The 14,844-nt window shown below is 35.2% G+C and overlaps 1 protein-coding gene across 6 annotated transcripts in view; it reads left to right on the top strand.

The window, feature by feature from the left end:
• Nucleotides 1–12,555, top strand: part of LOC140152534 (kinesin-like protein KIF16B) — a 78,241-nt gene extending 65,686 nt beyond the window's left edge. For 4 of the 6 annotated variants that reach the window (XM_072174904.1, XM_072174902.1, XM_072174901.1 and 1 more), the window contains 5 exons: nt 3,151–3,198; nt 8,521–8,640; nt 9,281–9,370; nt 10,269–10,352; nt 10,605–12,555. In XM_072174904.1, coding sequence (XP_072031005.1) covers nt 3,151–3,198; nt 8,521–8,640; nt 9,281–9,370; nt 10,269–10,352; nt 10,605–10,760 — 498 coding nt within the window. In that variant the 3' untranslated portion in view covers nt 10,761–12,555. The remainder of the gene's footprint in view (nt 1–3,150; nt 3,199–8,520; nt 8,641–9,280; nt 9,371–10,268; nt 10,353–10,604) is intronic. The other 2 variants (XM_072174905.1, XM_072174903.1) reach the window with 1 other exon arrangement.
• Nucleotides 12,556–14,844: the final 2,289 nt, after the last annotated feature.

Genomic DNA, 14,844 nt, shown 5'->3' with positions numbered 1-14,844 from the left:
AGGTGCAGTGAAAGCCAGGGGGTCAAAATGGAGGATAAGAAATGTCATGAATCTTGGTACCCTTTGGAGCAAAATTACAACTTATTTACCCAATGTCAACATGAGGTCATCAGGTAAAATATTTTCCTAACATATATTGCACCAACACCTCTGCTATTTGGCACTTCACAATATGACAGTAATGGAAAGAAAAATGCAAATGTTCATCATTTTTTGGCACTTTTAGATTTGGACAAATCGACACTCAGCAACATAAATATTGATCTCTTACACAAGATATACCCCACGAATGACCATGTATTTCATGCAGATTTGTGTTAAGGCTAAATAGTTGTGTTTGTGTTAGTGTTGATAACCCAGAGTTATAAACTGGGGCATCCATAAACAAATGGCAGCTGCCTTCGGAATGCTTATATTTGAAAATGTAAAAGTACAGCTCATGCATATATATAAATTTGGAGTTTCAGCTTCAATAAAGGAGAGGGAGATAATGAACATGTCATGCCGAACATCGCTTCATCTCGAGCTTAACTTGACCCTTTCTCAACCTTAAACATAACCCATAATTTTTAACATCATTTATGGTGGAGGGATTAACATTTATTTACATGCTTACAATTTGTACTAACAATTAATATAATTTTCAAATTACCAGTCACATACTATACTAAAATGCAGCAAACCTTTTACGAAGCGACTACCGTGATGTTGCAAATTAAAGGCGCTAACAACGCAGACGGCGCACAGTTCATTCATAAATTTCCACTCAGCAACAATATATCGCCTTAGCAGCCAATCAGAGACAAGTGCGTTCAACGCAGTATATACGCTGATGTATCCTTACAATACGCGCATTGCCTAAGGTTTTCTGCATTTTAGTATAGTCAATTGTATCCTCTTCTTTTTTGCCATTTCCCATATTATGAATCTAACAGAGGGCTCTGGTTTTGGTCACTCATACAAATTTTGACCCACAACATATAACATGGATTACAATCCCCTGTTTATCCATGCAAGTTGTTAAAAAAAGACAATTGATGCTCTCCCATATATGTTTATGTAACCAACTGGCCATAAACTGCACATATGCTAAAGAGGATGGTGTGGCATGCTATCAGTTGCTGTAGGGTATTATGTGCTTATGATGAAAGTGGCTTAATGAGTCTTAATTTCAAGCCCTAATATGGCTTATGAATTTGTAATTAGTTACTGGATTAAGTCATAGGTTATCATGTATGTTTACCTCACTCATCTGTCAGGGTAACACTCATGTCAACAACTTGTTTTCACATCGTTTGAAAAATTCTTTTAATAGAATAATGAACATTTTATAAAAAATGGTGATGGGCAATGGCATCTTTATAGAAGTGCAATAGATTTTCATACAAATATCTTTGTTAAATTCTAACCCTAACACACCTACTCGCAACCTGTACCCTAATGCAGCATCCTAACCTGAAAACTAAACCATGGCAATATTATTAGATTGATTGATTTGAACATATTTCTTGCAAATCATACCAGGAAATCCATAATTATTTTGTTGATGCACCTTAACCAGTTCAAGCTATAAGGCTGAGTTCACATAGGAGTATTCTGCATGGGTATTCGCTATACACTATTCGATCAGGCGTGTATAGGTTAGTTTGCCAATTTTAAAACTGAACCTTTGTCTAATCAAATGCTTTTAACTTTACTTCTTGAGGTCACATTGCATTCAATGAGGTGTCATAATGTGCAGAATTAGGACGATATACGCTGCACTAAAAATGAACGCGCACAATTCCCACTATAATATACTCTACTATACTATACCCAGGTATACGGCTTTTTTGAATAGTGCCCTCTTATGTGACCCGGTATTATGAAATTACCTTGTTCGATATTAAGCTATTCGCGTGCCCTGCAAAATGTGCACCGTATACCCGAATAGTATACTCCTATGTGAACTCAGCCTAACAGTACAACACTTTATCAGACTGGCAACCCAGCTTTTTCCTGAAGATAATGTTTGTTGCAGCACCAGAAGCTGCTGAAAGACGTAATGCTTTGAAAATCCAAATTTGCTTTGAAAAAGAATTTCATCATCTTAGGTATTTTGTCTGATCCAATCTGCCTCTCAGATTTGCTGTGTGTTCTCTGTTTGATTATTTTATATGAAACTCACATTAGGTGGAGATAGTTTTAAAACCACAAATGTGACGTGGTATATCGAAAGGAGACACTTTTGGGCAGGATCGTAAATGGAGAAATAGCAAAAAACCTGCCCGGGGGTGATTTTTTCACAATTTTGGTTTGTTGCGAATTTGTGATGTTATTAATGTTTAAAATATTGTCTGATAGTTTCAGACCGGAATATAACTGGCATCTTGTATTTTTTCAGACATTTTCAAGGTCATTCCTACTCTCAACATTGTGAATATTATTTTCTCAGTTTCCAATTCTATAATACCATAACTTACAAACTCAATATCTTCACCTAGGAATGTCCAATTTCATTGGGGAAAACAGCGTTGTAGAGCAAAATATCTCTACATTTAAGATATGTAAAACACTCAAAATTGATAACCTTCCCAAAAGTCTCTTTTTGATAAACCACGTCACAAATGAATCCTTATGTTCAAAGATTTTTATGTGTACACAGCTTTATAGAATCACCATTGGCAGCATCTTCAGAAAAGGAAGAGCTAGGTTGCCAAACTGACGAAGAACAGCGTAGCTACTTTAACCTTTATAACTAACAAATTCTTAACAATTTTATATTATGGATAATCCCAATAGATAATTGAATAAAAGCTATTAAATTTTGATTTTGATAAGTATTAGTTTGAAAGCAAAAAAATCATGAAATAGCTATCGGTACATGTATCATGAAATTTACTTCCAAGTTGCGAATTGTGAAGCAATAGCCAATAGAGTTTTTCAAAGTGATACTGTTTATAGCATTGATATGAATTACAGATCAACATTTTGTCATTATCTTTCCAAATTTGAAATCTCAATAATATTAAGTTTCAATGTGTGCTGTGAAATACTTCAAACTAACACCAAATTTCTTTACGATTCCATCAATCCTGGCTTCTTGTTATATGGATGGTATCTTTCTACCGTATTCTCCTGTATCTATGGTAATTTGCTCATCATCATCAGAGTCAGAGCAGTCTGGATAGCTGTCTGTTTCCTCGTAGACGATTTACAGTAAGTTGTAGACAAAGATACCCCCTCCGGTACTAAATTAAACAGGCAAATATAGTTATTTCATTTGTGTTCACTAACTACATATTGTCTTGGGTGTGGTTAACTTCTTCATGATGTTTTGGGTTGTCATTTGGTTCTTGTGGTGTTTTTTAAATGTTATTGTCATCTGTGAGATAAATATAACAAAGAGGATGTTGAAGCCACCACTAAAGTAGACTGGGTTACATCTAGGATTTAATTTTGGGATGGTGTGATGAATAGTTATATAGTCTGTGTAAAGGGGCAAATGCCCACACACATCCATCATCCCTCCCTCCACTCCCTCCAAACAAACACAACAAAACAATGGTGCAAATTGAAGTGTATTTTGCTACATCTATTAACTGTAAATATGTCAGAATTTTCATTGGTTTTTGTCCCAATTATTTAGCTGGTAGTGGGAGGGAGACTCACTCCTCCTGGGTATGCATGTGGATATATTCATGCACAGGCCCTCTCTGACATTACAAAATCCACCCTCAAAGTCTACTTCATGGCTACTAGCCAAGCACACACATGGACATAACAGACAGATCTATGTGAATGAATGTGAATGCGACGCATAAACATGCTAAACATAAACATGCCTTTGTAGCCAATCGGCACTCTTGAATGGCACCAAATTAACATCACACATTCTCATTAATTCACCTTGTGCTGTCTAGTAGTTCAAACACCCTGACTAGGTGGCTTCATATTCCTCAGTGGTTTATTATTCCCAGTTATTACACATTGTTTCTGCTTTTGTTGCACAGTGAATTCATGTTAGATATAAAGCATTCTGGTGATGGGAATTATACAGCAGTTTCTTAACATTTATCTGCATAGGTGTATTAGCCAGTCCGGTCATTACACAAGAAAAAAACCCTGTTGTTGAGCTTATTTCATTTGGAGGGGAAGAAGATTAATTTGTTCCCTTTTGTGGGAAAATGAGCTTTGTTCCTTTTGGAAGGGAACAAGATCACAGAATGGCTGATGTAACATAATTTTATATTCATTTCATCACAATTTCCCAAAAAATATTTTTTTGAGGGAGTAGCCTGCCCCTCTGCCACCCTATGGTTGTGGCACTGTATGTGGAGCATAGAAGTATAAATAATTTGCACACAGTTTTATTTCATGTAATAGATGAATAGATCTGCCTATAGGTTACATTTGTAACAAACCTCTTAGTCTAAAAACCTTTTCTACTTCTCCCCCACATACACAAAGAAAGAAACGAATAAAAAAATCACTTACCAATGGCATGATGTCTCATATAAAATGATCTTATGTTAGCACACTCACACTCTACATCATGTGATATTATGGTTTCCCCATACTGGTGAATAGTAGATTATTATAAACCACCACATTAGAACCTATGCTGCACACATATATACATGACACATACAATACATAGCGCATCTCAGCAATCGTGTTCTGTGATGATGCGATGCACTATCCGCTACTAGGATCTGTAATAGATACCTGGAATGTTCCAGGAGCCAATCATATTTAGCACTTGCATTCTAAACCACACCCACTGTACAAGAATACCAAGCAATATTTTAACTCTGAGAAGAGATTTGGATTTCCTTTCAACATACTTCTACAATAAGAGATAGCAAAAAAAAATAGGTTACGTGTGATATACCTGTCAACCAAACTCTACATGGCTGTTGATTGGTTTAACATAGCACATATATCTATTCCTTTACTATCTTCAAATGAATTTTATGACATTAAAATGATAATATATTTCTACCAGACATTTGATAAAACATTAAAAATAAGTTAAAATAGAGAGAAGATTGAATAACGAATGTTCTATGTCAAATAATTTGGAGTATACATGGCTCTTAACTTGCTTCAAATTGATGGGCACCCATTAGTTGCAAGTGATTGATTGATTGATCGATTGATTGAAATGTTTATCAAATAAACTGCCATTTCTGAAGTGCTTAAATGTTGGTCAAATAAATTGTGATTTATGAAGTGCAATAATTGGATTCATACATGGGCCTTGCCGTCTAGATTTTTAAAATGAGTGGTCAATCGCTCGCAAGCATGATGCTAGGGGAGTTGTTGAAACACTCTCTAGTGGTATGTAGTGGTCGAATCACTCTCTAGGTCCGAAAGATCATTCAAACCAACATGAAATATTTACGGACTGTTGAATCTTTCGTTTTCAGGGATTAAGGCCAATATTGAATGAATACATTGAAAGTGCTGAAATTTGAATGTAAATTGGGTGATCATGGATTTGCAGCGAGCGATATTTAGTGTCTATGGCGAGTGGAAAATCGTGCACTAGATACTGAGTTTGGGCGAGAGTAATCACTGCCTCAAATGGCAAGGCCTGCATACATGATGCTAATGTTTCTAATATTTCAAATGTTGCTTTTATTAGTTTCAGTGTTTTCAAACAGTGAGCAACAAGCATTTGATACAGGTTATAGAATTAATGTCAACATAATTGGAATTAGTGTTCTGATACTAGGCACAAGAACCTTGCAGAAAATTTTTTTTGGACTGAATTGTATTTTGTCATTGTTTTTTCTCTAATCACAAAAGTTTGAAAAATTAGGTCCAGTGGTTATCAGTGTTGCACAGAGGGGCATACTTTCCCCAAGTCTTATCTCTCATTGCATGTGCTATATTTTTGACATATTATGCACACTCAGTATATAGCATGATAAAATCTTAATGTATTTTATAATATTAACAGGTATCTTTTTTTACATTGAATTACATAACATCAGGAAAGAATGTGTCAATGCAAGACTATAATCTGTCTCAGGTTGAGAGTAACGCCACATTAGACTTTGCAATGGCAGATTCTAATCAGTGCGTTTACATGGTTACGGTGCCAAGGTACTGACAAATGTGTATACGTTCCACAGGATTAGGTTAGCGCACACGATTCAAATCTGCCTCTGTAAAATCCAACATGGCGTTACTCTCAACTTGATACAAGACAGACTATAGCAAACAGAAGATACAACTTCAGCACATTCCCTTGGGTTTTTTTAGTTGAGTTATGCGCCAACCAGGATTTTGTTCATGTTGTCTTGTTAACTTGTAACACTTTGGGATGGTTAACTGTTCTGTCTTTCTTATACAGTTTATTCAGTTACCTTATTGTTCCCCATGGTGTATCAAAATAAAGTTAGTTTGAAAAATGCCACTAGATTAAAAAGTGTGAGGTAAGTGGTTAAAATGTTTCTGCAGCTTATTTGGTGAAAAAATGAGACTCATAACATTGTGTATTGATATAGAATGGTATACACACAGAGACTACACAGTTGAACCCAGCATTATGCTTATGTGAATATATACGAACACAAGCTGCTACATCTTGATGCGTGCAGTAACAAAGCCGAATAATTTGTGCCAATTATAAGCCAAACATTAACAAACTTATTTTCCTCCCACAACTGTAAAATCACTGGCATGTGACCATCAATAAAGACTCAGTGGCTATTTTTGTGAGCCAAGTTAAAATGCAGTTGTGTGAATCATTGCAGGTGGGCACAAGATCGTGCTCCTCCACACAGAAGGAGAACTGTGATGAACGTCTTGCAGAATTGTTTGGCAATCATCTGATTGCTTTGAATCACCATGTGGAAAGGCCTCAAGATATCCTGATTTTACACTACTGAATTCCTTCTTGTTAAAGATTTTTACAAGTCCTCCAGACCTTGATGAACTCCAGAGACACATAATTGCTTCAGGCCTCTGAATGTTGAGGAGAGCTGGAATCTGCATACAGAGGAATGATGGCCATGTGGTGGCCATGTGAAAGACCAAGACTGCCAATTACTGTAAAGAAAGTGGTTAAACATGTGACTTTCATGTTGTTTTTTATTTTAATTGACTGCACAACTGCAAAAATAGCCTCTTGAGTCCTTCTTAGTGGTCACATGCCAGTGATTTTACAGTTGTGGGAGGACAAAATTTTGATTCAGTTATCAACTGGAACATTTTGACCAAATACCCCATGCTGACTTTTTAATCTAGTGGCATTTTTCAAACTGTTTACTTTGATACACCCTGTTTGGTCTTGTGCAGGATGTGTGGCCCCAATTACCTAATTTTTACATAACATTATTATGTGACATCTATATATGTATAAATATATAAACATTTTATGGATCACACTGTTTTGCCATACATTTATCTTCTTGTTATCTTGAATAAATTGTATGTAGTCTATATGTTTTGCCAAGTCACCAATAGTGTTTTGGAGACAGAATTTCAAAATGTGACATTTCAATAGCGTGTTAGTCATGTTAGTGGATGAAACAGTGATGTTTTGTTAAGCCAGCAATCATAATATTATCTACAATGAAGTGTTTGCTTGTGGTGGCTTACATATTGTTCATTAATTACTCAATTGCATGTTTCATCACATTTTATACTCATTATGCCATAGATATACTAATGTAACCAGGCCTCTTCCTTGGGGATTTTTTTGAAGTGTGAAACAGGCCAGTTGGACTAAAACAAAAGTGTATTACTCACACTAATTAAACTCATTGGCACCATCAAATATTACCAACCGCAAGTTCACACCTAAAGACCAAATTGGCAGATCAACCAGAAATAATCACCCAAATAATCTCAAGAGAATCAATGTCAACAAAGACTGTTACAAACATGCACTCTACCCATACACCATTCCGGAATGGAACCTCTTACCCGCTGACGTGAAGACAACAGAAAACCTGAAGCATTTCAGATCTCAACTTGACCAAATAGACCTCGAAGAACTCTCTAGGAAGGCTCACTTTAATTAGTCAGCTGCATGCATGACAGATAGCTGCATGTTTAGATAGCCACACCAGGCGTTTTCGTGCAGGATAAGCATTCTGAAGGTTCACTAAAATAGCCCCATGGGTGAAAATAGAAGGCATGCACAAAAAGTATCTGTACCGCATGCTTGTTCACCTGCACATACCAGATATCTCAACATTTCTAAAGCTGTCATTTTATGGTCAGGTTTTCTAAGGGGCATAGTGGTCAAATCAACTTATGGGGAGTTGCTAAGCCATCTGAACAGCTCTAAAATAACTGTCTTAAAACATGTGATCATGAAGCATTTCAAAACCAGCAAATTTTGCACTAATTGAGACTATATTGATGAAGTGAATGTAGGTTTTTAAATAGACCAATGGTACTCAGAGACTTACATGTTATTTCTAGCCACATGAAGATATAGTTTCCCTCTTGCCTACCCCACTTGCATCATGTTCATACATTAGTATTTACCTAATTTGATATGTGTGTGTTTAATTGCAGTCACTTGAGGGTGCTAGAACTCCCCATACATCTGAAATCAAAGATCCAATTAAGATTGCTATTCCAAGCTATATGGAGCGGGGAAGAGGATGGGACACACATCATGTGTTTGAAATACAGGTAGGGGTGTGTTTGTGTATGTGTGAATGTGAATGTGGCGGTGCACAGAGTGTATATGGGTCCATTTAGCCTATATGTCCAGTGTGGATGTACAGCTCCAATGAAGGCCAACACTTTTGAGATTGAATTTATAAAGGTAAATACAAGCAGACAATGTAGGCCAACCTCTGTGACCTCGTTCAATATGGCAATACTTCCCAACACCTACTGTTTGCTATATAGTCATACATACTACCCCCCTTGTAACCATTATTGATACAAAAAAATCAAATACTAATTTCTGTGTGGTTGACTTTTGTATGAACTTGTTTAAAAGACAAGTTGGGCACATGTTTATAATTCCCTGACCCGACAAACCCAACACCTAATCTCCAGATCCGAACCTTCCCTCTCATCATTTTTTTCTTTGCCCCAATTCTAACATGACAAAAACTGGCAGTTTCTGACAATTATCCAAAAATTATGTATTTTTCATGTATTGAAATAAATGTTTCTTGAATGAGTGAAATTGTGAAATGATATCCATTGAATGAATTAATAAATGAGCAAATGGATGGATGACTGATGGACTAACTGACTAGGTTTGTAACAAATATTAACCGCATTATAATATATTTTTTTCTGTTGATTTGTTTTACAGATAAGTGTACTTAATGAGAGTTGGATTGTGTATAGACGATATAGCAAATTCAGGGAACTTCATGACTATATGAGGATAAAATACAAGGAGGTAAGGGCCTGAGTTCAGTAAAATAGATTTCAAGCTCAATTCAAGGAGAAAGGTGATCAACATAAAAATGGCCTACAGTCAGGGTCTTAGCTAGAAATTGAGAGTTGCCCGTCATTTGAATAAAATTGCCTGTCCTAATTTGACCTTTAAAACATTTACCAGACGTCTATAGCCCACTGGGGGTTCAAAGAGTTCAAATATGTGTTTATATGGCCTTGTTCTACAAATTGAGTCTACTAAAAAGGTCAATTAGCTTCTCAAAACATACAATTTATAATATAGCATCTGTCAAAGGCATTAATTTGGCCCGTCCCAGGAGCAAACTCCCCGTCTAAAATGACGGCCAGACGGGTGGCTAGCTAAGACCCTGCCTACAGTCCTATAATAAATACATTACAGATGCGCATGCTGTTTATTCAAGAATGCTCTATTTACTTGCAACTTACATATTCTATCAAAATAATACAAGTTATCATGTTTTGAGTATATAAATTATATGACTTTACATCCCTTTTACTATCACAACCAGGTTATATTATTTTACTGTTTCAAGTACATGCGAATTTAAATACAAACGTGGAGTCATCCTGATTGGCTAATAGATTCAGCTTATAAAATATGATATCTCATCAGCTAGATAAGCAGATTAGTATCATGTGATCAGGACAAATACATAGTTGTTCTAACATTTTAAGAATGCCAGATATAAGTAACTTCCTTGATTTTGATACAAGAATTCATGTATTTTGGCAAACACTTTTCAGCCTCTAGTGATGGTACCACAATTGATTGTGTATATGGCATATATGATTGCTACATTGGTTATTTGAGCTTTGGCTGACTGGCTGCAGACCACATAATTCATATTTATTCTTATCATTATCTTAAATCATTTCAGATTGGAGCCTTGGATTTTCCACCCAAGAGGTTGTTTGGTAATAAATCCGAAAAAGTTGTGGCTAAAAGAAGAACAGATCTTGAGGTAAGTAGATTATGATAGTTTGACTATTTTTGTGATAACCCAATAAACTGGATCTGAAATTGTGTTTGATACCAGGATGTTGTTCTTAATATACCATATTTCTCTAATAAACACCTCTAATAAATGCTGCTATCCCCATAATTTTTGCCATCCATGAAAAAGTGTGTCAGCTTTACTATACTTTGTTAACCCAATAACTCATACTTAATATAGTATTTGTACACTTCATGTTTGTTATCAATTTATTTTCAGATCTACCTGAAGAATTTCATTGCAGTGTGTCTTAAGCTTCCTCAGTGCCCATTGTCTCCAGGTCCAGATCGTGACATATCCAAGAAAGTGCTGTGCGATTTCTCGCCATTTTTCCGCAAAGGTGCCTTTGAGACATCAAAGTACTCCACCAGCTAGTGCATAGCAGTGGGAGTGATGAACATGAACCTTATACACTGTGGATGATTGTAAATGGACATCAAAGTACTCCACTGGATATGATTTGCTGATTTGTGCATTGTAAGTGGACATCAAACTACTCGACCAGTAAGCGGTAGTGGGAGCGATGAATTAATATCACAAGCATAAACCTGTCACACTTGGCAATGTGCACACAACAAATTTACACCAGTACACCATCAGCTGTATGAGCTGGCTCATGTGCCCACCATAAATGGACATCAAAATATTCTACCAGTGTGTGGTAATGGGAGTGGTGAATTTAAAATCAAAAGACAAAGCCTGTCACACATTTGCCGTGAGAGGTGAAGTGTGTGTTTGTTTCTTCAATAGACTGGCATCCATTTCATTTCAAGATTCCACCTGGCCCTCTGTTGTTATTGTACGACTGCTTCTATGATATGGGTATTACCACATATATAGTTAGTCATGACTGAAATATTGTTAAGTGTGATTCTCAAGGTTTCTTATTCTGAAGATTCATAGTTCCAAATATACATATAGGGTTTGCAATTTCGAATGTTTCCGAAAAATTCTTCCCATATTTGGAAATTGTTGAATTTTCAAAGTAAGCAACTTTTGTAATTGGTCGCCATAATATAATAATTGCACAACGTATTTTTCAGCCATTTAGAATTAATATGTAAATCCTACGAGTGAGTTATGATAGGTTTATACTTAGGATGGATTAAAGGTCTTATGACATATCATAAATTTGAGTGCAATCAGCCCCCTGATTGCAATTTTATATCCCGAAGATGGCAAATACTAAGACCATGGTATAGTTCAACATCTTTGCAGGTGTTTTTTTTCTGCTGCATTAGACATCACATTGTCAGTTATTATCTTCAGAGGTTTGTTCTACTTTGCAAAGTTTTATGCAGCGAAAGATGCTGCTGAAAATAAATAAGACGCAGGACTTATATACTGGCCTTTAGCTGTGTCGGTTGTACACAATAAAACCCATAAAATGAGCAATGTAATTATTATATCAGGGTAACAAATTACTGTCTCATCGCAAGTTGAGAGTAACGTTATGTTGGATTTTGCAGTGGCAGATTCGAATTGCGCACACTAACCTAATCCCCTAGACGGGGGATTTATCTGTATGCTGGCGATGCAACTGCATATACACACTGATTTGAATCTTCCACAGTAAAATCCAACATGACGTTATTCTCCACTTCAAATATGTGTGTTGAAGTGACCTGTTATTGTGGAGCAATGGAAGTGAGTGTGTAAAAATAGCCTTGAAATAACTCAAGTGACAGTGTTGTGTGATTCCATGCCTAACAGGTTTTGTATACTAAGTCTATTTTCAAGGTTTTAAAAGAAATGTTTTGTCATATAAAAGACTTCTATACAATGAATATATCACCTTGTATAAAATGGCATATATAGCGATATAGCCTTATGCATTAGCTGTGCACATTGAATCATTTTGTTCTATACTGCAATTTTATAGTCCGACATTTTAACTGTGAAAATCAATATTAAGTGGCCTGTCTGTGGCAAGTGATGATTTAAGTACTTCCCAGCATCTACTGGGGGAACAATGTTGGCTCAATGTCGTGAGCAAGCAGACTGAGGTTAATGAGTCAGTAAATGGACAAAAATATTGAGATTATAAATCTGCTTAACAGTGAACCCAAGTGTACTTAATTACATCTCAGATAATGCACATTCCAGTTATTGTTATGCATGTTTGTAACACCATCTGGTCCATGAAGTCCAAAGGAGGCATGTTGTACTATATATAACTATTACACTAAACAAACATTAGGTTATCATATTGCTTCTGAAGTTCTGAAGTTTTGTGATGTCTATTATCTTATTAATTTTATTGCTTTATTACTCCATATTTTTTGGCATTTTCTCAATTTCAAATTTGTCCCCTTTGGCCTCCATGGACCAGATCATGTCACATATTCTAAGAAAACTGACAAGTAACAGGTTGAGTACAAATGCATTGGCTACTAAACATGTTGAATTGATTAGATGAGGCTAATCCATTTGAAAGTCACCCCCTTGCGAAAGACAACTGTGCTTTCCCAATCCAGTGGAACTGCATGGTCAATCCAGAATCCAGCTGGATTTCACACATGTTTGCCCTTACTTTGGATTTCACTTTGTATTCCACAATATTCCATACATTTTCTGCTGTTTTTGAATGAAAACTTCAGATTTGGAATGGTTCAAACTTGAACATTTTCTAGGATTTCTAATATTTTACTCAAGTGGGTATGGTTTTCAAATGGAATAGCCCATGGTGTTGCAACTAGAATTCATGCATATCAGCTGTCTTCTGAAATGTAAAATTATGTATGCTGTAGCTTTGTATGTAGCACACAAGATATACATTCCATTAATGTGCCATATTATATTGTTTGTGTAATTTTAGTAGCAGTTCATTGACAGAATACAAGACTGTTATAAGGCACATTTTTGGCAAAATTTCAATACTGTATGATAGTATTGTGTTTTCCCATATGTGAGTCTTGCATTCTACAATGTGTATTGATGAGTTCCAAGTATGCACTTGAGATATTTTCTTTTTTTTTCTTGACCTTATGTTCTTTTTACAATGGAAAATGATTTTAAATAATTATGATCCAGTTTTACCATATGTCCTGTGAGCATTGCTCTGACTTTTCACCTTGCCGCTGCAGCAGCAGAGTTTTTTGCTAAACAAATATTGGTAAGAAGATTTAAGGAATCGGATAGTAACGTTTGCCAGTATTTTTGTGGGACCTGAGAGCACATTTGACATATCAAATTGCATTCTGAGTATGAGGAATGTCCTTCTGATATCATATAATTTTGATTTCTTGAAATCAGCGATATAATACAAATTTTATGGCAAAGTATTAAAATTTGATATTTTTGATATTTAACAGTCCTCAAAGTAAACTTCATAAATATAATGATATGTACTTTTTCCCAAAAAGAGCTAAATGTTTTTGGTGTTTTGGGGAAAAAAATCTATATCTTCAATACTAAAGGTCAAAATTTTCATATGATAGACGGCTTTTCATCCCAGCTACATACACTTTAAGTACATGTCACTAAATTTATACAATTTACTTTGAGGACTGTTAAATTTCAAAAATATCAATTTTTAATAATTTGCCATAAAATGATGGAAAGTATATTGAATAAGGTTATTTTACTATGTTCCCTCAACTACAATGACCGATAGATTTTGCATCAACGCCTTTTATAGTATTTTATTTGCAATTTCTTTTTCTCTTTAATGTGCATCATTTAAAGTGTGTAATAATTGTAAAAGATTTATAAAATCAGTGGAGACTGTTTTTTCTGATTTTGATTGTTTTGGTAAAACAAATATTGGGTTGAAAAGGAGATTGCTGTTTTGTAAATATATAGTGTAAACCATGTATTTATGAAATATAAGTGTAAAATGTGCAATATTTTGTATAAAACACAAATATGGGCTTCCATCGGGTATTTGTGCATATTATGAAGAACAAAAATGAAGTATTTTAGCCTAACATTGAACTTTTTGTAGCATTTGAATATTGATAATGTCAATAGATGTGTGTAAGTAACTTAAGGGTGTTTTTTTTTCCAGATTTTATGGAATGAGATGTTCGTTTTGTGTGTTAAATAGCTTTTGCATTCTGGCTTATTCAGTATATTGTGTATATCATCAGTAAGGGAACAAACCAAAATTTGATGACACCCTATTAATAAAAGTGTTTTTGTTAAGAGGATGTTCTCCCCCTTTCCTGAAACTTGAGCATGAAATGTTGAAAATTACAACCCGAAAGATCAACTTTGATGGATATTTTACAAAAGTAATCTGATTTCCCCATTAACGAAGGACTCTTTTTTTACAGGATGTTATCTATTTCTTGTAGGATTCTATCTAAGTTTTGGTTTGTTCCCTAATATGAATATTGTAAACCAATGATGAAAACTAATTATGATGGAAAAAGCACAGAACCCAGTTATATCAACAACCATGTAGAAACACCAGACCTGTGTGAACAAAATTCCTCAGAGGAATTGAAATATTTTT

Source organism: Amphiura filiformis, chromosome 5 (assembly GCF_039555335.1).
Source record: "Amphiura filiformis chromosome 5, Afil_fr2py, whole genome shotgun sequence".
Taxonomy (NCBI): domain Eukaryota; kingdom Metazoa; phylum Echinodermata; class Ophiuroidea; order Amphilepidida; family Amphiuridae; genus Amphiura; species Amphiura filiformis.
Note: the sequence above shows the minus strand (reverse complement) of the source record. Positions and strands in the feature narration are given on the sequence as shown.